Genomic DNA, 26,228 nt, shown 5'->3' with positions numbered 1-26,228 from the left:
TGGGTACATCTAACCGCATACGCGAGCAAGTAACGAGTATGGCCAAGTCGGTCTCAAAATGTAGTAAAAAGGCATAAGAAAGAACACACACACACAGACACACGCTTGCATAAACACCACCGCCAAAAACAAAGTGAAGTTTATGTTCGCAACGTGTGGTTGTTCGCACTTTTTGTTGCTGTTGCACATACATACTTGTTTAGTTATTATTGTTTTTGCTGCTATTTTTATGCTTGTTTGCTGTTATTATTGACTTTTCTTTGTGTAAATTTATTTAACTTTGCGGTCAGCAGACACGAAGCAAGCAACAATCGGCCAGGCAGACAGCTTGAACCATAGCTGAGCTCCGGCAATAACAAAACATGTCGAAGAAAAAACGTGTGCAAAAACAACAACAACCGAATATACAAGCGTTTAACACAGACCACAACGCCAAATCACAATTTTCATTGTACTAACACGGCAACATGTTTAAGCTTACTAAATATGTGGCTAGCAATAATGTTTATAAACATTTGCTGCTGACCACAGCATGTGTGCGTAAATACATATGAGTGCAGTACAGATCGTATGTTTGCGTGTGCGCATTAAGACATTTTTCTATGTACATCTGCAAATTGAAAACAAGTAAAAAATATTCTTATTCTATTAAGTAAACCCGAAATCTAAGCTTTTTTTCTGCGTCGCAGCACGTGTCTACGCTTCTAAAGTACCTGTACAACCAATTTATTACCACTGCTTATATTACTTGTTGCTATAATGTTGCAGCTACAGTCATACGTTAAGATAGTAAAGTTGGCAAATCTCATAAATATCCGAAAAAATCGGCTGCTTGTTTTTGCAATGGTCGCAGGTCGCTCTTCCTTGTTTTTAATGTGAAAGAGCGACCTGTGCGTAAATCATCATCTTCAACACCTACTCGGCTTTCTTGAAAATACGTGCATGCATGAGCAATTATTGCAATACACTTTTGCCAATAAATTATATAAATAAACCTCATTGGTGGTTTTCCAAAATTGTTTGCGAAGTTTCACAACAAGCCGTCGCTCTATTGTCACACTTAGCATATATTAGGCGCCACAAAAACCATCTCTTTATCTCTTGTTTTGTAAGAGTAATAATTATAAATAACCAGTACAGTAAAATTTAAAAAGGGCGCTAGCTACTAAGGCCTTCGGCTCAAACAACAACTTAAATCTGATATGAATAGGTTTACAGAGCGAAAGGTACTGCACTCGAAAGAGAAAGCTTCAAGCGAAACAGCAGCCGTTATTTCAAGCATAATTTGTATAAAACTCATTTTAAACACAATCCAAGAAGTTTATATTTAAATTTAAAAAAATGTTGTGTACATTTTTGTTGCACTTTTCCCCGCGACAGCTTCGAAAACAAATATGCTTTTGTATATACATATGAAATACAAATACATATATACAGAAACGTGTAAGTGCTCTGGAGGCCGTACAAAGAAGTAAAGAAGCAACGCAAAATTTATAATTAAACAAATTAATGGCGAAAATAATATTAAGTATATTAACCAGTTTTCGCCTGTCTCAAGCGGCTTAATCAACAAACTATTCCCATATTTATGTATGTATGTATGCTATTTTTTATGTGTCACATGTATTTACTTAATCGCATACATATGTACATAAGTACACTTATGCAAATATTCAAATTATTGATAAGTTCAACAACATATTGGCTTGAACCTCAAATAACAGAGAAATACTTGAGGAGGGTCAAGGAAATTCAAACTCTATGAAGACAGCTTGGAAAATGATTTTGAAACAAATGTTGCAAAACGCTCAAGTTTTCAATACGCTTATAATTGAGTTATTATTTATGTTAGTCTAGTATCAGAGAACAGAAAGGCTTTACAATTGATTAATGCACAAAATATTGCTTTTATATACTTCAATATGTAGGTATGTGTACAGATCAATACCATAGATAGCTTATTTAAAATATATAAATAAATATGAAGTACAATATATTTGAACCCTTGATACGCTTGCTCACGTTTTTGTTTATCAAATTTTCATCAAATTATGGGGTACTTCACCGAAAATTTTGCTGAGTTAGTCGCTTACACATTTACATTGCAGGCGCAATTTATCAACGAATTTAAGTGGTTTATTTAGCAGCGCGCAAAAGTAACTACTTTTATATGCATTTATGTACTAAATTTTTTGATTCCCTTTGCTTCCGGAGAAGAGAAAGGAATTTGTTATGCGCTTTTTTTTCAATTAATTCACTACAGTTTTACAGGCATTAGTTAAAATATTCGCTCAATTGCTGTTAAGTTATTGTTATTTGCTTAATAAAATTTAAATCTTCTATCAACATTCATATACCATAGATATGCATATGTATGTATACTCATACTCGTATGAGGGGCGAGAAAAATTTGTGTGTATGTGGAATGTGGGGAATTTCTTTTACTTTGAACTACATGACGACTTTTTACCACTACAAATACTATGTAAGTTTCAGTAAACCAAGAGCGCACCTGAACACCTCTCTCATCTATGGTACTTTTCTTTGCTTAGTAAGGAACTCAATCACAGCAAGAAAAATATTTTTTGATATAATATTTTTCTATTATTTTGCGTTTATTCGTCAATATTTCAAAGGTTCATTATGAAAGTAAATTCATCTGTCGGTGCGAGCTCTTTCTCCCAAGAAGCAGTGATTGATAAATGGCATCTGTATATTTGGCAACAACAAAACGCACGCCACAAATGTGAGAAGGAGCTCGGCCAAACACCCAAAGCCAACTAGAGAGCCACTTATTAATTAAATTAAAAACGATTGGCACTCAAGCCGGCGTTCTCAAGCATTATTGGAAGATTCGAAACTAGCCGATACACTTTTTCAAATTAAATAAGACACATAACTAGTTGAAGAGTCATCCCACGATCGTCTTAGGCATCTTCCATAATCATCTTTGTGTGTTTCTAATATCAGCACAAGATGGGTACGGAAACAGAAGCTGCTAAAGAGTCGAGTGTATACGCGAGTTTTTGAATCTGTGTAGTGGAAACATGGATGAATTTATGAACACTGCGGCTATTGTAGACGAAAGTTGGTTTCATCAGTACAAAGCTGAGTTGAAGATTAAGCTTTTTTTCTGTTGATTTTATCAATGAACTTTATGCAAATTATTGAGACTGTATAAGGCTTAAAGGAGTATTGAAAAGCAGGCATGATTTCATCTTTCATCTCTTCCTATTCATTCCGCTTCCGCTTTTTCACATCTCCCCCATAATTTATCGCACAAATCTTTTTCGTAAAGTCAATAACGGTAGATTAAAAATATAGAAACTTTTTTTTATCTATGTATATTCATGTATTAACTGTGTCAACTACGAGATTCGTCTAACTTCATCCCGTTTCAAGGTAGCACCAAATTCGTTTGAACCTTCATATGAGCCTTAACTTTACATCAGCGTAACAATGCATTGAAAACAACACCAAATCCAATTGTATACAATACAATTTACGTTATTTCCCAGCTCGTCTGCAATGTAATTTGCACTCGTGTTTTGCTGTTTGTTTCGGCTTATAAGCATCATTCTTTACAAGCGCACGCTTTTCGTCATTTTCGCCAATGCACAGCCGCAACAGTGCCTGGTACTAAGCGCACCACAGCGTGCGCTTTCAGACAAACACAAACAGACATACATAGGTACGAGTACGTAAGTAAGTACTGCCTGATTTATTTTGCTTGATTTGCGCTCATATGTGCAGTAAATTAAAAATAAATCTCAAGGTAGTAGTTTAGCGCAGTGCAGTGAATTGTTTTCTTTTTTTTTTGTGGCAAGCCGTTGGTTGATTTCGTTAAATGTATGTTTTACCTTATTTTCTCCCTCCCCTTTTTTATTTATTCTTTTTTGGTAGCCGTTTTTTGCGTTAATTAGTTGGACTGATATTTTTGGTTTTCCTCTCCTGACACACTGATGGCGGTATGATTGGAATTTCGGGCATTTTTAGTCAAGTCATGCACTGTTATTTGCTTACAGCTTTATGTACTTGTATGTATGTATGTATGTTTGTTCGCGCAAGGCTTGTGCAATTGATAGCTGTTGCAGCTGCAACTATTTTAATACACATTTACGATGTTTTTGTTTTGCATGAGATTAATTTATTACGACATTATGAAACCGACAAGGCCGCGGTCATAGCGAACGTAGTGCGAAACGAAAATGCAAATTTTCATTGTGACTGCGCAAGAATTTAAAATAATAAAATAAAAGAGAAACGTAAATAAAAGTCTTTGTATACATTTTTTTCTCAACTCTTGTGTCCATTTTACAGTAATTTACGTTTGAGATTCTCACGACTCGTTGCGATTTAATGCAGCACCAAAACTCCATACTTTTTATTGCGCCCAGCGTCGCTCGTGACTATGGCATTTACTTTTAATTATTCGTATTTGAAATTTTTAGATGGTATTAATTTTTCATAAATTTTATATTTCCTTTTTTTTGGAATTTGTAGCGTTTGTTTTTTCTTAACTTGTTTATGTTATTTGCCAAGGTGTTTCAGCAGTGGGCAGCTAATGTTTTCAATTTTTTCTACATGTATGCTGATATATGTATATATGTATAAGTAGTTACTTACATATATGTGCATATATGCAAATATCTTTGCAGAAGGCTAACTGGTTGCTCATTAGAAGTACAATTTTAGGGTTCTAAAATTTGGGGGTTTCCTGCTGCTTCTTCAGCGTTCATAATCAAAGTTCATTTTTCATGTATACTTTGAAAACAGGATTTTAATATGTCACAATATACTGGTTATTAATTTCTAATTGTTTGTTTCGGGTGATTTAATAGCAAAAATTATAATACAGTTAAATTTATCAGTTTGTGGCGTCAGTTGACTTGCAGATTCGACCTAATCAGGTTAGTTAAGTCAAAACAAAGAAAACGAATAAGTAATTATGCCATAAAACCAAATCATAAAAATCTATTTGAATCGAATAATAATAGCAGCGTCAAGAACTCAAGAAATGGCAGAACTCTTAGAATACTCACATTAAAAACAGCAACAAAAAATATTTCAAAAAATTACAAGCCCATCAAAACTCTCATATAAGTGCTTTTGTGCATAGAACTAGCATGACACATGAGATAAGTGGATCTAAAAGACTCATTTTACAGGTCAAAAAAGTTTGATTAAGATTTATTTAATTAATTTAATTTTTTGTTAAATTTTATAAATAATACCATATTAAATTTAAAATTTCATAAACATTCAGCTTACACAATACCAACACAAAAATGGCAAAATTTATCAAAACAGAAGTAAACAATTTAAATATTTCCTAACACAAAAGTGGCAAAAATAGCACTACCACAGTCTCAACAGCGGTCCTATGCATATTAGTAGAAATGTTGGCGCCCAAACCAATAAATTCAAGCACCGCTCGTCACAATTTGATTGCAGTTTAATATGAATTTGTAGTTTTAGTTAATTAAATTTATCATTTCTGTAGAAAGCAGTTTCGTCATATAACTGAAATAACATTTCCAACAACTTCCATGTAAACACATATGTTAAATGGTATACCGTTGCGTATGAATACTCTCAACTACTGCAGACTTAACATGTGACTCAAAAATGTTATCTTTTTTTTTGTTGGTGTATTTATGTATGCACATAAATGCATATTCTCACAGTAGCAAAACAATTAAGAAAACCATAAAGAAATTAAATCATTATTTTAATTTTACTGCTAATACGCAGCTGAGATTCCTGAGCAGCTGCAAGCCGTGACAACCACCACAAACTTAGCCTCTTCGAAACTGCAAAATAAAAGCAAACGAGACGTTATTTATGTATGTATATATGAGCAGGCATAATGTGATATAGTAAATCGGCAAAGTATGACTGTATGACGGCGAACCGCAAATAAGTAATAAGTAAATAATAAAATATAAAAAAATAAAATCATATAAAAAAATTTATGATAAAATGAAATAGAAACCAAAATTAAATTTACTTAAATTAAGTTAAATTAATTACTTAATTTAAGTTAAATTAAATTAAATTAAATTAAATTAAATTAAATTAATAAAAAATCGTTAGCTTTATAATTAATATTTTTCATTATTTCAATTGGACACTTCCAAAATTATATCGATTTTATCTGCACAAATGTACATATATAAGTAATATATACATATACATATATGATTGGCGCGTACACCCTTTTTTTGGGTGTTTGGCCGAGCTCCTCCTCCTATTTGTGGTGTGCTTCTGTATGTTGTTCCACAAATGGAGGGACCTACATTTTCAAGCCGCCTCCGTACGGCAGATATTTTTATCAACAGCTTTTTCATGGCAGAAATACACTCGGAGGTTTGGCATTGCTTGCCGAGGGGTGACCGCTATAGTATAAAAAAACTTTTTTCTTCATTTTGGTCTTTCACCGATTAGTACCCGCGTTCCCTCTGAATTCCGAATGGTAGTCACGCACCAACCCATTCTGCTACGACGCGGCATATAGGTAATACTATGGATATTTTAGGCAATTAGCCATGAAACTCGCAGCAGCAAGTGGCGGCACCTGCAGGCGCTGAGTTGTTCATTCACATTACGCAGTGTCTTTGCCGTCATCAAATAAAATTATTTTTTTTTTGGTCAACTTTTACTTTTTATTTCTTACGCCTACAGCTGTGCTTACTTTTATTTTGTTTATTTATTTTTTATTTTTTGTTTTGTAATATTTATTGCAATTTTTTCTTAATTCTTGTCTAAATTTTAATGTACACGCATAAACATGTGTTCTATTTTGCTATGTTGCTTGCTCTATTGTATTATTACGTGTTTTGTTTACGTCCAAATTTTTCGTGATTTTTGTTTTGCCAATTTAATTGGTGCCTTTATTGATTTCGTACCGAAGCGCCGCAAGTAAAACAGAACATTCCGCCAAGCGCCAAACTATTCTCCCCCACTCGTCTCTCTCTCTGCCTCTCTCCACTATGCGATGTTTATTCTACAATTGCCGCACAATCAGTGATCATTTGATTTTACATTGTCAATTGCTGCATCACTGAAATGCAATTGAATGGCGTTGCAGTGTGAAATTCGATAAAAAAATAAATAAAGGAAAAACAAGTGCATGTACATCGAATATCAAAAAAAATACATACATTATCGTTGCTATTGAAATTTTCCACTGACGCCGGCAAAAGCACACTTTCATTCCAATGTCAGACAGACAGTGTAGCACTAAACGTTCTGAAATATGTATGTATGTATATGTATGTGTGCATTTATTTTGATTTTTTCGCATTTTACTGATGCTGCCAATTTCTGTGAAGCAAGATAAGAATCTTGTCGTGCATGCTAGAATTTGTCTGGCAAGTAGCAGCAATCATGTTGGAATCACCCGAAAAACACACGATTTATTTTTGTTAATAATTCACTTAATTTTCACTTTTGTGCGACTCGAGACAATGCTGCTTATTTTATTGCTACTTTGTTATATTTTTTTATAATATACGATTTTATTCCTTTATAATATTATTTTTACGCTAATTTATTTCTTACTTTCTTTCTTCTCTCATCAGAATTCGGCTGAGTAGTCTAAATGCTGCGTAGTTTTTATGTTTATTGGTTTCATATTATTTATATTTGTTATCTATACTTTTTTTTGTTTAATTCGCCTTCACGATGATAACTCATAATCCTGCAAATTGGTCAAATTATTTGCGACAATTTGTATTTTCAATTTAATTCAAATTCATTACATACACACTCACCTAAAAACTGTGTATGTACACATATGTATGTGTTTATCTAATATGTTTATAAGTATGTGTGCTTTTTATATGGTTCATAAGCCCGAAATGAGGTGATTACTATACAAGTATATGTACATGCATACAGATAAGTGTATTCGTAGTATACGTGCCTACTCCATTCCATCAGATACTATAGTTGAGTGGCTGTAGGAATCAATGCTTATTAGACGTGAAGATAGTATCACGAATTTTGATTATATGAAATCAAGTACCGCACCAGCCCCATAATTTAAAATTAAACCTAAAACGAATAGATTAGTTTTTAAATTTTATATATTTTTTCTTTTTTTTTTTCTTTGAAAACTTATTTTAAATTAACAAAAAAAGCAGAAAAAAAACTGTTACCAAAACCAAATAGATTACAAATGATTAAACTTAATAATTTTTTTTTTTGTTTTATTTTCTAAATTGAATTTGAATTAAGAAAAAAAACAAAAAACAATAAAAAAAACAGCGTTAGAGAATATTCGAAAACGAAATCAGCAATGCTAACTGATTTTCTAAAAATTTCTTAAAGACTAAGCTCTCATGATCACGAAATGTGCATGCAGCAGACATCTGGTATATCATATATTGAGGACTTAAGTAGGTAGGTAGATAGGTAGCTGGGGTGGCTGTCGCAATGGCACACTTGGACCTTTCATAGGTCCATTGTGATACAACTGGAACTTATCCTTACTCTATGGGTTCCTTTTCAAACCATCCAGAAACTTTAATAAACAGGCAAAGTTTCGTTAGTTTTAGATGCGCTATGACTGCTACATCAATTAAAAATACCATATCAAAAGTGCGTGAGTGTTAGAAATTCGCTCAATGATTGCATTTTGGTGTATACATAATTATCTGGTGGTAATCCTTTTACAACAAAACACAAGTTTTTACCTCAGTCATGTTTCTGAAGCACCTGGCGCTATTCCAAAAAACAAAAAGAAGAATTTAGCGGTTCTTAATTGAGCGAAGGCAATAAACGCTCTTCGTTCTCGATTATCTAACAAAAACACTGCTCTTTGCTGCGCTGATTGAATGCTCTTGAAAACCGCTTCATTGCTCTCTTCTCTAACGCTGCTTGTCAAATTTATTAATTTTATTTATTAATATATATATGTATATATTTTTTAAAACGATATTTATACATAAGATCATCTTTTAAATGAAACCTAATAGGCGGAATTTTTTGAAATTTCACAAGTTTGAATTTCAGCATACGGTCCAATACACATACATGCATATGCGCATATGTGCAAATTAAATACTCCTCTGCATGTTTTTTGTTTTTTGTATGGGTTGACAATTACTGCCTGATGACGAAAGTTCTCATTTTCGTCCAATTTTCAAAGGCATTCACGTTATTTCTCGGAAATATTGCGTATGTATTAATGAACGCGTATTGAAGACATACTACATACAAATATAACATATGCATGATTATATTGTACTATAGCACATATTGGGAATATTGTCAAGACATTTGCTCGACTCTGCGCCTCAACGAGAATGAACATAATAAGTAGATGATTATTTAAAAAATAAAGAGCATCAGTTAGGTTCATTGTGATCTTTACTTTTCAGTTGCCAATCGATCTTATACATAGAAACATCCTTCGTTCAAGAGTGTTCCGCAAAGAATTTTCAATGATTTTACCGTTGCTTTCAATCTATGCTATAGATATATGTACATACGTATAATAAGTTTGTAGTTACAGTTCGGTACTTTTATTTCGCTTTTTCGCTAATATTAGCTTTTTTCGGCAAAAGACGCGAGTGCTAAAAACGCGATTGACGAAATTTTTGCACATCAACATACGTACATACATACGCTCATACAAGTTGACTATTTAGTACTTATTTAGTACATGCAGACAGTGAAAAAAAGATATACGAAAATAATTTTTTATTGATCGTCCTTGCCGCATCTTCTTGGTGCATTACACTGCGATTGTGCTGTGACGTCGATTAGCTGTCGACGTCGTCCGTCACATTGAGTTTTTTCGCTGTTTTGTTTTTTCTGTGTTGTGTGCATACTCTTGTGTGAACTTTTTCACGGGCGAAACACGCATAGTTTTTTCACTCGTTAGAGACGTGACGCATGAAGGTTGCCGAAGATGTCATTACACCAAAACTTTTCATTTTGTTCAATCGGCTCATTTGTTTCAATTGTACGTAAATAAAAGAAAATTGTATTTTAATTAAGTATAAGTAATACCAGTATGAAAAAGTAAAAAAAAAGCAAAAACAACAAAATCAAAGCGAACATACATACTTATTTATACAAGTGAAATTTTAACGAAAATAAATAAACTTAAGCTAAATAGTGTGTTGCGATAGCGTTTAGAGCCTCGAGGGTGGGGTTTTTTGAACTTTGGCAAGGTTTTGCGAAAATTGGATTAAAACTGAGAAACAAAAACTCGAACTACTGAATGAAGTTTAAGGCAAACTTATAGAAGTAAAAATTAAATGTAAAATATCAAATTGAACCATCAAATATAAAATATAAGGAACAAAAAACTGCCAAAAATAAAATATTAAATATTGAATAAAAAATAAACTTAAATAAATGTAAAATAAAATTAAAAAGATAAATAAATAATTGCCACTTATGTGCGTGCGTCTTGATGTCCTTCCACAAATTGAGTCGAATCCGAACGGCAAATGGTTTTTATGAGGGGCTTTTTCATGGCAGTAAGGTTTGTCATGGCCTAGCGAGGAGCGGCTGCGCTTAACAAAACTTAAACTAATGTGAATGTAATAAACTAAAATCATAAACTAATTTAAAATATTAAAAATCTGCAGAAAGTAAATTTATATGTAAACTTTTATATTATTCTAATCGTAAATCGGATTTCCAACTTGTAGGCGGTTTCAAAAGTTTAATTTTAAATTTGCCAATAAAATGCTTTACTAATAAATTCAAGTAAAAACAAAACAATATTGAATAAAATTTAAATAAATAAAAACTAATAGAATAACAAAATTTTTTTTAATAAAATAAGATAAAAATAGAAAAATTGGAAAACTATAAAACTAAATTAAAAAACTTTAAACAAATTTAGTAATTTGAATTCTCAGTAAATAAAAAATAATAATAATAAAATACTTATTTCATAGCCATCTAAACTACTCCATAAGGATGTCCTGTACACTGTTTGCTTTTGCAATATTTACTGCTCTTGTACGGTCTGAGTTATAGCAAATTATTCAATCTCTGCATTTTGTCCAAGCCAATTGCCACATATCCTTTTAGTATCCTGTTTAGAGAAGCTCGCTATTGAAAGATTATGCGTCCTCCTCTTTCTTGTCTTCAATTTTATGCGCGAATAATTCTTCATTCCTACTCTAAACAATTTATTTTATTATATAATATCATTTTATTAATGCTGCTTTTAACGAACCTCAAAAGAAATTCAGCTGCTCTCAATTTATTCAGCTGTTGATTTCCCTTCTACCAAATTTAATTTTAAATTTAAAAATGGAATAGAGGCATAAAACAGAACTATATTAGCTTTCAAATAAGTAAACAAAGAGCTTTAAATATTTCAAAGTAGAGTATAGGGTTTAGAAACTTTAGTATTTCTATAGTCTGATAGCGCAGGTCAGAGGTTTCATAAGAGTTATAATTTCAAAGTTTAAAATTGCTAATAGAATTGCTAATTTTGCAAATAGTTTTGGGAAACTTTTTAGAAAAAAATAAATTAATTGCAACAATAGTCATGCATATTTTATTAATTTGTCAATACGATGAAACCCTCAAGGGATTTAGGAACATTTAAATGATGATAATGATTTTATGATAATCCGACGGTGAAAGCACATCCCGTAAACTTAAATTTTTTAAATAAGTTTCACAAGTACAGTAACGATTCAAGTCTGTTTAAAAATCTCATTCTTATTAAGTCTCGTGCGCAATAGTTTCTATCATAAAGGGTGTGCACGATTCAGTCTAAATTGAAGATACTTTTCTAGATTTTCAGCTGGCTGTGCAGCTACGGGTGCCTATGCTGAAACCGGAAAAAAATTATTTTCTCAATTTTACCTCAATTTTGCTTTAGATCACCCTTTTGATGCATAAATTCAATCCTTCCAACGAAGCATAGGCTATGCTATCAGTGATCTAGATGAAATATGGTATGAGACGCATTCAACGAAGTTCTAGTCGAACGCATTCGTTGAATGCTTCTCAGACCATATTTCATCTAGATCACTGATAGCATAACCATAGCCAATCTAGTCGAATTTGCGACGGAAATGCTAAATGAATTCTGTCTATTCTTCGACTCTGCAGATATAACGGAAATCATTGTGGGGACTGGAAATCTGGAAGTCCTGTTTTATTCGATGTTGACTACTTTAATAAGTTCCCCAAATAAAGGCTTATAAAATGATATGCTTTGATTATTAGACCTGCTGTTAGTAGCTAAAAATATTAATCTGTTCACCGACTTTTTGAGGTAGAAATATAAAAGGAACTTAAATTATTAGGTTCAAATTACCAAATGTTACCACAAAATCGTTCCTAACGTAATTTCTGTGTAGAAAATATAATCAGGCGTCTGTCCCTTCACCTTAGACTTAAATCAATAGATTAAACGCCGTCGGAGGTATTTTTCAGATTGGCCCAGTGACATGCATACACAAACATATAAACCTGACAATAAGAATAAAAAAGATGTAATTTTAGAATCCGTTAGAACTTAATTATATAAAGGGTGTTTTTTTAAGAGCTTGAGAACTTAAAATGATAATATAAATTAGAAATATTGTTGGAAGGAATTTTTTTATTATATATTATAATTTGGTAGATAATTTCATAGCATTTATTTTTTGGATATGATATCCGGCATACGTGCGCCGCAGCTACGAGTTACATGATCCATTCGATCAGTCCAATTTTTGGCTATTTTTTCCAATAAATCCGAATAATAAATCTTAAAGAGCTCAATCAGCAAAAAAATGCGACGCAAACGATGGGGGTTTGTGTTAAATTCTCGCACGAGCTGTATTTTATAGATCAAGATCCTTACGTAAAATTTTCCTCATAAACGAAGGACAAAGACCAACAAGTTGAGAATAACGACAAATCGATTTTTCATCATCTTCTTCAATACTTCACTCTATGAACTTCGCGAACAGATTTTTTTTTTTTTCAAAGTAAACGTCCTTCATTTGGAAACGTGTAACGATTCATGAGGACTCACCAAACCTTAAGGAACAAAAATGTCAACACAATTTGCCATTCTCAGCTGTCAAGCCATAGGTATCGACATCGATAGTTCTCATGTAGCTAAAAAACACCCGATACATATGACGATTTTTTATCAATTAACTAATAAATTTTATGAATATCACCTTGTGGACAGAATAGCGCTTAAACTTTTTTACCTTCAAGCAAAGAGTTAAACATACGAAATGTTTTCAGCATTTTGGACTTCGCTCGAATCACTAATATTCAATCAAGCACTCAAACTACGTGCGTTTCATGTTAAAACATAAAATAAACTAACTAAAAATAATTTTGGTAATAAAGTTTTAGTAACCCAACACGAAATGTGCTGGCAAATTATGTACCTAAAACAAAAAATAAAATTTCCATAGTCACAGGGAACTCGTAAGTAAATAGGAAAACAATTAGGCCCTCATCAAATGGTGAAGTAAGATTTGCTATGTGGCAGGGCTGGCAACTATTTAGCCTATGCACCTATGTAAGCATGTTTTTTGCAAACAAAATCAATAAATCACGACAATTGCCTAATATTCGCATATTTTGTGGATAAGTGCAGGCGTATCCGTGAGCGTAAAGCTTAAGTTTGCATTGCGAATACAGTGACGGACAACCTGTTTTGAAAACATTAACAACCTAAACCTAAACATTTGGGCGAGAAAATGTAAAATACATACAGACACATACATATATACATATATATCTGTGGTCACATTCAATAATAGCTTAAGTTGATTTAAGAAAAATTTCTGTTATATACGAGCATATGCTTCTGTATTTATTATACCAACAAAAGTCGATATTTGCGTAAAATCCCTATCGCTCTAACGTACATATTTCTTTAAGAAGTTAGTAATAAAGTCATATTGACCTAACATGGGGGCATATAAGATGCTTTTTCTCGAAACTTCAAGGTGGCGCAAAATTAATCACCCAACCGGCAGATTTTATAATTTTTTTTTTGGCGTCGTACGCCACGCATATTTGACATTTATGAACTAGACAGTTTCAGTAAACTTATATGATACATACAAGTAGGCCAGCAATGGAGCGCGCAAGGGTTAAAATAAAGATTTCCATGACTCAAAATCATGTTTTGATTTAGTAAAAAGTTATGCAAAAACCAAATTGGATGATTAATTTTGCACCACCTTGTATGATTTTCGGGTTAGATCACAGACATTTTAACTACACCTGGGTTCACAATAATAGCAGCGCGACATTATGTAAAGTTTTGACTATTTATTTATGTTTTTTTTTTTATAAAAGTATAACAAACCAATAGATGGCTTAAACTTTTAAATTTTGTACGAATTTTTAAAATTTAAAACATTTTCATCAAAATTTCAAACTTTTTAATCAGCATCTATAGAAAATTTTCGAGTATACCGTTTTGTAGCCCTTTGAATTTTGCTTTAATAAAGTTCCCATTTGAAGTGGCTCAAAAATCGCGTTGTTTTTTTTGGCAATTTTTTTTTTTGTTGGCAATCTTGTGCATTTTCCCCATGTAATCAAAAATGTCGAGAATTAAGTTTTTAAGAATTCTGCCTAAAGATTAAAATTTTGTTGGGAATCGAAAGTTGGAGGCCTTTAGATAAATGGATTTTGTTTTAGCATGAAATATATTTTTATAAAAAATATAAAAAAAACCTAATAAATAGTCAAAACTTTGCAATACGTGACGCTGCTCTTACTGTGAACACAGGTACACATACATATATGTTAAGATTTATATATACTGATTTGGAAAAAATAAAAATTCTTAATAAAAACCAAATAGTTTCCGTTTTCGAAAGTATTGTTTTAGACTTATGCAGTTATTGCTTGTGACCTCAACTATTTGTACAAATCAAAAGTCAATATTCAAAAAGATTTCGAGGAATTCTTATTTACATTTCTTTTTGCCCAAAAACCAAAAACTAGAAACAAAAAAATGAAAATACACAAATATGCTCAAAGCAAATTATGCAAATTCCAATGACACAAATTTTTGAAATAGTAAAAGAAAGAAAAAAAATATTGCGTTTTGTGCATAAGAAAGCAACAATAACGCCGATCAGTTTTCAATTATGCCAAAAGCTACTGAAAATGCTAAAAAAATCGCCATTTAATTTATTTCATTTTAATTTCTTAATATTTCCCTTTAATTTTTTTTTTTAACTGTCAAATCGTTTTATTAGAATAATGGTTGTCTCGCAAGTATGCAAATTATGCACAGTTAATTAATTTTAATGTGCTATCGTAAGAGAGAATATTTTTTTTCTATTAAGAGCAATCAAATTGGCATTAATAAGAAAAAAAATTAAAAATTGTATTAAAACAGCTACGTAAATGCAACAGGAAAAAATCAAATCAAAACGCTTATAAAGCGCCGATATCGCAATCTACACTCTCAGTGTTCCAGCAGCAGCGTTAACGATGCTCCTTTTACCACCGATTCAATTTCGCGTATTCCTCATACGCATGGTGGGCTGCAGTGTTGCAATTATTAGCATTTCCAAATGCGTTCCATTCGTGCATCGTATGCGGCAAATTTCGCAAAGAAATAGTTCCGTTATAATTTTAAAATCCTAACGAACGCCATTCGCACTCGATTTGTTAACTTAGCTGATTTATTGTTTATGGATATTAAGATTTGTATTCAACCTAGTTTCTTTTTTTTAAGTTCCAATATGAAAAAATTATACTTGCCCACTTTTACAATTTGTGTGCGAAAAAAAACATTAATAATTTTGTATACTCTCGCTTATTTTTGCAGCCAAAAGCTGGTTTTGAGGCAGATACAGCATCACTCAGAGAGAAAGTCATTTTAAATCCGGGCGAAAAATGGCGTATTTTGAAAAATATCAGCATCATATCATTTGCATTCATGGTACAATTCACAGCGTTTCAGGTAAGCTAACAAAAAGCCATATTAATTCTCTATGAAATATTTGTATGTGCATGTGTGTATGTATGCATTACGTGCGCGTGTGTTTCGATAAATTGAATACAATACAGTAAAATAAAAAAATATATATAAAATGTATGTATGTAAGCATTCCGCCGCCAATGAAAACGCACACGCACTGGCGGACACTCGCGCATACATACATACCTATGTAACATTTAAAAACGAAACACACACACACTACCTGCATATGCAAATACAATACAAAACTCACTTTCTCTTTGTTTTCTTACACATTATTTTTTTCTCTCTTTTCATTTTGTTTATGCTTTACGCACACTTGGCTTGTTTCCGTCAACCAGGGCACGGCTAATTTGCAGTCCTCGATTAATGCAACAGATGGCTTAGGCACTGTATCGTTGAGCGCCATTTACGCGGCACTCGTCGTCTCATGCATCTTCCTACCCACACTTATCATACGCAAATTGACTGTGAAATGGACGCTGGTCTTCAGTATGCTGTGCTATGCGCCATACATTGCCTTCCAATTGTTCCCAAAGTAAATAGTTTGTCTGCTAATTCATTGGTAATTACAATATTTCAATAAACTATGTTTCTTTTCATTCATTTAGATTCTACACGCTGGTTCCTGCCGGTATTCTAGTCGGTTTGGGTGCCGCTCCTATGTGGGCATCCAAAGCCACCTATTTGACACAAGTCGGTCAAGTTTATGCCAAGATAACCGAACAGGCCGTGGATGCGATTATTGTACGATTCTTCGGCTTCTTCTTCTTGGCCTGGCAAACAGCTGAGCTGTGGGGAAATTTGATCTCGAGTTTGGGTAAGTTTAAATTTTTCTAAAAACAGAATTTGTAGGGGAATATTTAATATTCTTTAAGGGGGTGGTAGGGTTTAGCGCTAAAAAAAAACACTTTTTTTTGAATTTTTTACAGAAATATGGCTTAAGATACTTTAATAAAATCAGTTGCATGTTATTGTACATCTTTTCAATAAGTTTTTAAAAAATATTAATAACAAAATATTGACAAATAAGCCCATGACAGAGTTTTTTTGGAGATATGTTTTTCTCTCGCTCTGCGGTGCCAATCGGCATTCGTCGTAGAATCATCTGAAACTAAAAAAGTCGAATTTTTCAGTTAAAGTATGACGTAATGCTCCCCCCCCCCCATTAATAAATTTTTTTTTTTCATTTTTGTAGTTTTGGTGCCATATTTGTAAGTGAAAAACAACCTTAAAAAAAAAAAATTAAAAAAAATAGTGGGGGGGAGGTATTTTTGATTTAGAAAATGTGTGCCAAATTTGAAAAGAATCGGTTGAATAGTTTCGGAGTTGTGATTGGCACCGACTTTTAAGAAGTCGTTTCGGGAAAAACGCGTTTGAAAAAATGACTCTGAAAAATTATCGATGCTCCGCATTCGAGGTAGAGTGCCTACAAAGGCTATAACTTTGAGAGTTCTGCTCCTATCCACTTAAAATTTTGACACAACATTCTTGAAATGATTTACTATAAGATGAGTGAAGAAAAAAAATTTCGATTTTGTGACCCTGAATCGACTTTGCACAATTAAAAAAAATTGCCTTTCTCTTAAAGTCGGCCGTAATCATTTATACTCTTTCCACGCTAAGAGTTAAGTATGTTCTGCCCGGCTTTGCTTCTCCTCTCTGACATATTTGCAGTAAGAAAACCCGAACACACAAACAAAATATTTACTATTTTGGTATATTTAATGTTTGAAATTTTCCATGTTACTAAAATTTATGTTTTCAATACTTTCTTTGCAGTGCTTTCGAACGGCGCTCATGGCGGTGGCAGCAGCAACACCACCATCACCGAAGATGATCTGCAATACTGCGGTGCCAATTTCTGTGTGACGGGTTCCAGCAATAGCAACTTGACACGTCCAACAAACCAAGAAATCTTCGAAATCACCATGATCTACTTGTCTTGCATTATTGCTGCCGTCGCTATAATTGCCGTCTTCTTGGACCCGCTTAAGCGTTATGGTGAGAAACGTAAGGGTTCACAATCGGCACAAGAATTGTCCGGCATGGAATTGCTTTCGGCCACTTTCCGTCAAATGAAAAAACCAAACCAGCAATTGCTCATTCCCATTACCATTTTCATTGGTATGGAACAGGCTTTCATCGGTGCCGATTTCACACAAGCGTATGTGTCTTGTGCTTTGGGTATCCAAAAAATTGGTTTTGTGATGATCTGCTTTGGTGTAGTCAATGCTATTTGCTCGATTCTCTTTGGTTCAGTAATGAAATATATTGGACGTCTGCCAATCATTATTCTTGGCGCTGTCGTGCATTTCTCACTTATCTCCATTGAATTGTTCTGGCGTCCCAGCCCCGAGAATCCACTGATCTTCTACGCCATGTCCGGTTTATGGGGTGTCGGTGATGCTGTATGGCAGACACAAATCAACGGTCTTTATGGTCTGCTCTTCCGTCGAAACAAGGAAGCAGCCTTCTCCAACTACCGTCTGTGGGAATCAGCCGGTTTTGTGATCGCCTATGCATATGCCACAACTTTATGTGCGCGCATGAAGCTTTATGTTCTATTGGCTGTATTGGCATTGGGATGTGTGGGTTACACCGTTGTGGAGATTCTGTACAGAAGAAAGGTAAATGAATAGTTGATAATTAGGAATGGTCTAAAGACTTAATAACTAATATTACTTGTTCTATTTCAGCAACGCAAGCTAAAGAAGCAAGAGAAATTGGAGGCTGCCGCCAAGGAAAAGGAAGCTGCCGCCGCTGCAGCTGCCGCCGAGGCTAATGCCACCGGTGAAGTGGAGGAGACCGATGACGAGCTCGATGATCTCGAAGAAGATATTGTTGTGACGCACTTCTAAGTCCACTTCAACACACACACATACACATACTCACACATTCACACATCTGCAAAACAAATACGCCTTCCATAACGTAATGTAATGTATGTACACACGTACACCTGTGAAAGTTTTGAATGCAAGAAGCTTTGAACATAGCGGCTTTGAAAAGCTTATGCCCAAAGCGAAAAAGCAACACAAATCACACACTCACACGATGAAAGCTTTTGTTTTGTTTGTTACTCTCTTGTATGGGAGCTTTTAGTGTTGGCGTGTAAGAGTGTTTTTTGTTTTTCTTCTTTTTTTGCATGCATAAAAAGAGAAGAGTGTAAATGAGGCGGAGCGCCTATGTATTAGTAATTAGTAAAGAAAGTATGGAACTTTGAATGAGCGCCTGCGCTTCTGCACCTTTCCCTAGTTGTTACTTTGTTTTATGTAAAAATAAAAACCATTTTAATACAAAAGACACTTTAAAGTTTAAAGTATATAAATAGCCGAACAAGTAATAACGAATGTAATTGAAAGTAATGTGTTATAAAGTTTAGTAGTTATTTAGTCTAATAAGTACAACAGAAACAGAACCGTCACACACAGACACACACACACACACTCTAACACTTGCACACACGTAAGCATAGAAAGCACACATACGCAAAAGCGCACACATGCATATACGTAAGTGAAATTTGTAAATAATTAGAAGGAAGTAATAAATGTAATAATTACTGAAAACCAAAATCATGCAAAAAACGTGTTGAAAACGATAAAAGACGACGAAACATTGTAAAAGAGAAAATTGTTTCAAAAATTAACACGCAGATTCAAATTTTTTAAAATTTGCTGTTAACAGATTTGCACATGCTCCAGAAAATGCAACAAGAGTTAACGTCCAGGCGAAAAAATAACAAAATGGATGCCAATTTGTGGGATTGGTGGTGTCAAGGGTTTTCTTTAAGCTTTCACCACTGGCTCTTGCAAAGTAAATGAACAAATCCTTAACTATAATACTAAAAAAAAAGACGTGCTTCCTAAAGGCAGATTATACATATGTGAAACGTAAAAACAAACAATTGCTCAAGTTACATATTAATTGCTAAAACAGAATTAAGACAGAACGATATGTGAAAGCATACATTTCTCCCAAATGTAAAAGGGAAACTTAAAAAAAAACAAATTAAATATTATTATAATTTAAGTAAAACTTTTGCTCATAAGGCCTCTTAAGTATATACATATATACATATACATATATATATATATATATATATAGGTATAAAATGTGAATTCAACGCTCAAAACAAAAAACACCAACAACGCACAAATTATAAATTGTGCTTTTTAAAAACTTTGTGAATTATTATTTAGTAGCACACATATGTAAGTAGGCGCGCGTATAACAAGAATTTAAATTTATGTTGTTTTTATTTTTAATAAATTTAATTTCTGCTTATACGCGCGCACGTATCTATTTTTCGTGTTTCTTTTTTTTTTGTTTTTTTTTTTTTTTGTTTATTTTGTGACTTCTTTTAAGAAGTAGTCGAATGTAGTAAAAATAGTAATATTAGCTTGCGAAACTCAAAAATATTCCTTAAAATAAAAACGAGTAAAACAAACATTGTATTAGTAAAAAAACGGATGCCTTACACAATTAACAGCACTAAAACCATATATGTACATTCATTAAAAATTTAAAAAAGAGAAAAACAAAAACTAATATATATATGAAGAAAAGTTGTTAAAAAGATATGTACGAGTATGATTCACAATGAGTAACATGAAATGTACTTATATATTTTGCTCAGTATTATAATGTTAATGTTTAAGTGATGTTTCAATTTTTTTTTTTTTGTTTTTTTTTTTTGTTTTTTTTTCAACTAACTTATTCTATCCTAGCACCCCACCCCTCTGTGTATTTCTCTATATGTTTCACAACGAAAATCTTCCACAAGCGCACCTCTAACAGAAACTATTTTAAGCCTAATTTTCGCTTACAAATTCGCTACTTTTGCTGTTTTTACTACGGTCAGACTTTTTTGTTTTTTTTTTATCATCCTGCTCAGACTTCTCATTTTCGAAATCCTAAATTATTTTCTATTTAACCTACAAAATAGTATTTTTATGCTCATTGATATGTCTTTCGTCTATCTAATGTACCATATGTATGTAATTACATATCCTGCATTTTTATTATAGTCCTTTAAGTAGTTGTATTGCATCCTTCACTACCTTCTTCTAATTTTATTCATATTATTATTTGAAAAAAAAATTGTATAAATTTGTAATGCTATGCATGTACGCTTGTAGTAGTATGTGAAATGCTGCATACATACACACGTGCATGCATGCGTACAATAAAAGCTGAAAAATGCATAAATAACCTGTATAGAAAGCAAAGTGAAAAAAGATTTGAAAAACTATTATGTACTACTATTGCAATATAAATAATATATTTATGTAACAATTCATATCGTATTAAATAGTGTATACGTACGCGTCTGTATGTATATTTTAAGCATACGAAGTTAAATTTTAAAGTAGTTACAAAAGGGAGGAGAAGTGGTAAACGCAATTGTATTGAATAAAATGTTATAAAACAAAAGCTATTGAAATATACAGCTCGATAGTATAATTTGCAATCTATAGTTTAATGATTACTTATTATTACAAAATAAATAAATATAACAATACAGTAATAATGAAAAATAATAAACATATTTTTGTTTTAGTTTAAAGAAAATAATTAAGCATTTTTATTTTACAACAAAATAGAGATAATTAAACAGGTCTAGGGTCGCCGTCTATCATTCAAGGTAGTATACATATATACAGGGTTGGCCATATTAAACTGACCCATGTGATTATTAAAAAAATATGGAAAAAGAAACATTTTTTTGTGTTTCATTGTGAAAAACATTTAATTTAGTTCAAGGAGATTCGTTTACATCACTTTTTGAATATGATATCGCGCAAGTGGTCGCCCTTAGCACGTATTTGGATATGTACAGGGTTGGCCATCTTAAACTGACCCATGTGATTATTAAAAAAATATGGAAAAAGAAACATTTTTTTGTGTTTCATTGTGAAAAATATTTAATTTAGTTCAAGGAGATTCGTCTACATCACTTTTTGAATATGATATCGCGCAAGTGGTCGCCCTTAGCTCGTATAGCGTAATGTGCCCGTTTTTCGGCGTTTTCCATAGTTTTGGCCAGCGTCTCGGCCGATATGGCGGCTATTTCCCGTCGGATATTGGCCTTAAGTGCGCCTAGTGTCTTTGGCTTGTTGACGTAAACCTTAGATTTCAAATAGCCCCAAAGAAAAAAGTCCGGTGGCGTCAAATCCGGTGATCGTGGCGGCCAGTCAAAATCGCCGCTTTTTGATATCAAACGGCCAGGGAACAAAGTCTTCAATAAGTTGACGGTGGCTCGTGCTGTGTGTGGTGGTGCGCCATCTTGCTGAAACCAGAAGTGCTCCATACCATTTTCACGAACAATCGGCATCACAAAATCGGTTATCATGGCCCGATAACGCTCTTGATTGACGGTCAATGGTTGGTGTTGACCATTTTCAAAGAAGAACGGCCCAATGACCATATCAGCGCAAATGCCACACCAGACTGTAACTTTTTGGTCGTGGAGAGGTACCTCTTCAATAATTTGAGGGTTTTCAGTGGCGTAGAAACGGCAATTTTGCTTATTTACGGTTCCGTTCAAGGAGAAATGGGCCTCATCACTCATAATGATTTGATGCCAAAAATCCTCATCAGTTTGGGCCATTCGGACGACAAAATTGGCATATTCCAAGCGACGAGGCTTATCGGCCGGCAACAGTTGTTGATTTAGTTGTATTTTGTACGGGAATATCCCCAAATCCAAACGAATGATACGTCGTAGAGTGGTCCGAGGGATGTCCAACTGAGCAGAACGACGATTACCTGACGTTCGCGGCGATGACTCGATACTGGCTCGTACGGCCGCGATATTTTCGTTAGATCGTCTTGGCCGCTTTTTATTTGGACGTCGGGTATTAGCCACAGTGCCGGAAGACAAAAATCTTTTGTGCATTTGCTTGATTGCGTTCTTTGACGGCGCACTTTTCACTTTATTTTTTTTTCTCCACGCACGTTGCGTTTTTACAATCGAGAAGGAATTTTGAATGTACAGCTGAACAATTTCAGCGCGTTCTATTGGGGTGTACTGTTTCATGGTATAAATCTCCTTCGACTGACGCTTCCAACGCGGTATGTCATTAGCTGATCTGAAATTACAGTAAAAAGTTATAGGGTTACTCAATGGGTCAGTTTAATATGGCCAACCCTGTATATAATATATATATATTCCGAGGGTCCTAAATGGAGCATAGGGCCTCAATAAACAAATTATAATTAATTTTATCTGAGGCTAAACATCTAATTTCGTTGCACGCACGGCCTGCTTTTCTTGCTTCTGCATCGACCTGACGTCTCCACGTATTGACTGGTCTCCCACGTCTGTGGCTGCCTTGGGGGTTCCAATCCAGTGCTGTTGTTGTTATGTCTTCGTGGGACTTTCTCAACGTGTGACCGATCCATTTCCACTTACGGCGTTCAATTTCTATGTGAACTGGTGTTTGCTTGGTCACGCTACAAAGATCAGCGTTACTAATAACCTGTGGCCAATATATGCGCATAATCTTGCGTATGCAACGATTAAGAAAGGCTTGCAGCGACTGTAGTGCACATGCCGATATGTTCCAAGTTTCACACCCATACAACACTACGGATTTCACGTTGGCATTGAAAATCTTGAGTTTGGTATGCCTGGAGATGTGAGACGCTCTCCACACCTTATCCAGCATGCCAAATGCAGCGCATCTCTTGGCTATATGGTTACGTATGTCAGCTGCTGACCCGCCGGTTTTGGAGATAATGCTCCCCAGGTAGCAGAATTCATCTACATCTTCCAGGAGTGTGCCGGCAATCTGAAGAGCTTGCGATTCGCTGGTGTTGATGCGCATAACTTAAGTCTTCGCGATATTGATTTTTAGTCCAGTATGTGCTGCGGCCTCGCTCACCGCATGAAGTTTTGCTGATATGTGCGAATATTTATGCGACAGCAGACATATGTGGTCAGCATAGTCTAAATCCTCCAGGTGGCCACACATACCCCACGATATGCCTCTGTTAGTCGCACAGGCTTGCCGCATTACTAATCCAGAACTAAATTGAAAAGCAGCGGAGATAGTACGCAACCCTGCCTCACACCGGTTTACACCTCGACCCCGTTGCTTAGAACGTTTTCGTGTTTGACGCGACAGCAAGCGCCCGCGTACAGCTCTTTGATGATATTGATTATTTTTTCAGGCACTCCTTTGCAGGCGAGCGCTTTCCAGACAGCTTTGTGCATAAGAGTATCGAAAGCTTTCTTGAAGTCGATGAAGCATAAGGTGGTAGTCTGGTCACATACTCATTTTTTATATTATACATATATATTTTTTAGGAATTTTTTTTAGGAAAATAAAATGCGATCGTTTTAATTTTATAGTTTGTTATTATTGACATCAAATACGAGACGTGTTTTGACGTGATAATGTCTTATAATTCGATGTAGCCGGCTGCACGCATCAAAAAATGCGGCGTTATCTTGCTCATGCGGCGTTGCCTTGCTTGAACTGCAAGCGAGAGCGCGGAACGAACGACAAAGAGGCACATTCGGCCCCCGCGTTCGGCAACGTTCGACATCTGGCTCTCTCCTACTTGAGTGAGCATATGTATGTATGTATATGCGCATATGTATATAAATTCACATATTTGTATTTGCATATGCCTTCTTTCTGTGTGCATGGTAATGAACCATTTCTCTGTTGAGAATAGGACGATGATAGGAAAAGTAGGAAAGGAAAGGGAGTGTTTCGTGTGTAATGTGTCTTGCAAAAGGCAAATCGATGATGTTGCCTCTTAGTGTTGTTGATTTATTAACGTCTGATGCACAATCGAAATTGAACATATCTTTCATGAATTTGATATATGTTGCGATTCCATTTACCTCCTCCTCTATATCCATACAAAATATCTATCAAACAAATACAATTAAAATTTTGTTTTGAAAATTGCAACCATTACATTAGTATTTTCTTATGACGTTGTCACGTTAAACTATCGTCAGTAAACCGACTTTACAGACAACCTCTTTTTTCGAACATCCTCGATCCTTTCGACCATCGAACGGTTACTCGTTGCTCATCACTCGAAAATTTTCCAGCGTTAACTCGAGTATATCACATGTTCCTGGGTATTTTGAGCGATATTTCCTTTGATTACTTTGACTTTTTTGTCGGCACTTTCCTCAAGTTTTAGAAATTATCTGTACAGAGTACTAATGTCGTTGGATAACTAAAGAAATGCTGACAAATAAAATTGACAATTTTTGTTTAACTGTGCAAATTGTGCAAAAGCTTGAAAATTTCGAACAAACATTAGAGCAGTTGAGCAATGAATGAGTTTCGAGCGAGAATCGAGCCACTCGCACTGTAGTATATAGTATATATTGATTTATGCAATGGAATTCAATACAACTTTTTATTTATTTTGTTAAGCATTTGGAAATGTTGGATAAAGAAAAAATAGGGCAGCAGCTATTTTAAATTTCCTAATTAAATTTCTTTTGAATTTTGTAACGTCCAGTTGATGTTGATGATTTCTGAAATAAATAGTGAAATAAAACAAATCATTTAGAAGTACGAGTTGCATTCCAAAGTAAACATACGACGAAATCTATTGGTACGAGCGCATAGGTATGTGCAGGGTCGGGCACTCAAAGTGTAATCAATTAATAAGGCTAAAAATTTAGTTTGGAAAATTACTTTTATTCAATTCAAAGTAAAAAATGGGTGAAAATAATACAAAATTAATAATCAGTTTACTTTTGCTCAATATGACCACCTTGACTATGGCCTTGAAACGGTTCAGAAACGAATCGCAAGCTGCTTGAATGTGACTTGCAGGTATTCTGGCCCAATCGCGGGCAATGGCTTTTTTCAGCGCCTCGAGACTTTGAAAGAAGTGAATCTTCTAGTTCGGACCCTGCTCTCTAAAATGGCACAAAGAGAACAATCGCGTCTGGAGAGCCATTGTGTGGACGTTCTAAAGTTCGGAACGTTGCTTTTTAGCCATTCTTGGTTCACTCGAGCTTTGTGAGACGGTGCCGAGTACTGTTGAAACGTCCATGGTCTGCCACCGAATTGTTCGCCTGCCCACGGCTTCAAAGAATACTTTCCTGATATTATTTCGCATTTACCTTGACGCCAGGCTCGATGAAAATGATTGGAGAGCGTCCATCTGCGGTTATAGTGGCCCAAACCATTACCTGTGGAGGGTGCTGCCTCCTGGTGGCAAATCGATGACTCAAATTCTCGTATGGACGGTCGGTTAAATAAACTCTATCGTTTTGGAAGTTTGTGAATTGCTC

The 26,228-nt window shown here is 34.2% G+C and overlaps 1 protein-coding gene across 4 annotated transcripts in view; it reads left to right on the top strand.

Annotated features, from left to right (window-relative positions):
- LOC129236980 (UNC93-like protein) overlaps positions 1 to 21,493 on the top strand; it is a 134,381-nt gene extending 112,888 nt beyond the window's left edge. For 3 of the 4 annotated variants that reach the window (XM_054871323.1, XM_054871322.1, XM_054871324.1), the window contains 5 exons: positions 15,791 to 15,925; positions 16,285 to 16,481; positions 16,555 to 16,763; positions 17,726 to 18,573; positions 18,643 to 21,493. In XM_054871323.1, coding sequence (XP_054727298.1) covers positions 15,791 to 15,925; positions 16,285 to 16,481; positions 16,555 to 16,763; positions 17,726 to 18,573; positions 18,643 to 18,804 — 1,551 coding nt within the window. In that variant the 3' untranslated portion in view covers positions 18,805 to 21,493. Of the gene's footprint in view, positions 1 to 9,403; positions 9,974 to 15,790; positions 15,926 to 16,284; positions 16,482 to 16,554; positions 16,764 to 17,725; positions 18,574 to 18,642 lie in introns of those variants that run through there. The other variant, XM_054871321.1, reaches the window with a different exon arrangement.
- The last annotated feature ends 4,735 nt before the right edge of the window (positions 21,494 to 26,228 follow it).

This window comes from Anastrepha obliqua, chromosome 2 (genome assembly GCF_027943255.1).
Source record: "Anastrepha obliqua isolate idAnaObli1 chromosome 2, idAnaObli1_1.0, whole genome shotgun sequence".
In the NCBI taxonomy this organism is placed as follows: Eukaryota; Metazoa; Arthropoda; class Insecta; order Diptera; family Tephritidae; genus Anastrepha; species Anastrepha obliqua.
Note: the sequence above shows the minus strand (reverse complement) of the source record. Positions and strands in the feature narration are given on the sequence as shown.